The following is a 1,162-nucleotide window of genomic DNA, read 5'->3' on the forward strand; positions in this document are numbered from 1 at the left end:
CTCTTTATATTGTCATTATATTATTATTATTAATTTATTATTAATTTATTTTTTATTATTATATTTATTATATTTATTATATTTATTGTATTTATTATATTTATTATATTTATTATATTTATTATTTTTATTATATTTATTATATTTATTATATTTATTATATTTATTAGGGTTTAGGGTTTAGGGTTTATGGGGTCGTTTGGGGTGTACATACACCGCAGAAACACAAAAAAAGAATCAAATCTATGTTTATAAAAACGAGAATAAATTAAATTTATATTTTTTCTTTTTATAAATAAAATAAATAAAATAAAATAAATAAAATAAATAAATAAAATAAAATAAAATAAAATAAATAAATATATTATTTCTGTTGCTTACATATTCTGGTGTACCATAAGAATGTTAAACCACCCCGCTGTAGGCTCATCCGCCGGCACTTCATAAACAACCTAAATAAAAAAAATAAAAAAAATAAAATAAAATAAATAAAATAAATAAAATAAAATAATTAATTTAATTATATTTAATTATAATAAATATATTATTATAAATTATTGTTGTTTGTATTGTTATACACTGCTATCAGCCTACTGCAGCAGCAGCAGCCGCAGAAAGAATAAATTAAATTAAAAAAAGTAATATAAAATAAGTAAAATAAAAACACAAAAAGTAAAACAAAATAAAATAAAAACAGAATAAAATAAAACAAAACAAAATAAAATAAAAACAGAATAAAATAAAACAAAACAAAACAAAATAAAACAAAATAGATCAAAACAAAACAAAACAAAAGATAAAATAAAATAAAATAAAATAAAATAAAATAAAATAAAATAAAATAAAATAAAATAAAATAAAATAAATCAAACAAAACAAAATAAAATAAAATAAAATAAATAAAATAAAGACAAGAGACAAACCTTTCCGCTGAGATAGGCTCGGTGTAGCCGTTCGTCTCGCACCCAACCCATGCCGTACACTGCCAGCTGCACGCAAACCCTAAACCCTAAACCCTCAACCCTCAACCCTAAACCCTAACCCCTAAACCCTAAACCCTAAACCCTAAGCAATAAACAAGAAACCCTAAAAAATAAACCCTAAACCCTAGACACAATAAACCCTAAACCCTAGACAAAAAACCATAAAAAATAAACAATAA

General features: G+C 21.2%; 1 protein-coding gene across 1 annotated transcript in view; it reads right to left on the minus strand.

The window, feature by feature from the left end:
- The window catches only part of EMH_0064030 (double-strand break repair protein, putative), a gene marked incomplete at both ends in the record, with an annotated part of 1,770 nt that extends 796 nt beyond the window's left edge, over window positions 1-974 (minus strand). The window contains 2 exons of the mRNA XM_013498206.1: window positions 382-452; window positions 924-974. Of these exons, the coding sequence (XP_013353660.1) occupies window positions 382-452; window positions 924-974 (122 nt within the window). The remainder of the gene's footprint in view (window positions 1-381; window positions 453-923) is intronic.
- Window positions 975-1,162: the final 188 nt, after the last annotated feature.

This window comes from Eimeria mitis, genomic scaffold (genome assembly GCF_000499745.2).
Source record: "Eimeria mitis Houghton genomic scaffold, Emh_scaff3256, whole genome shotgun sequence".
NCBI classification, from domain to species: Eukaryota; Apicomplexa; class Conoidasida; order Eucoccidiorida; family Eimeriidae; genus Eimeria; species Eimeria mitis.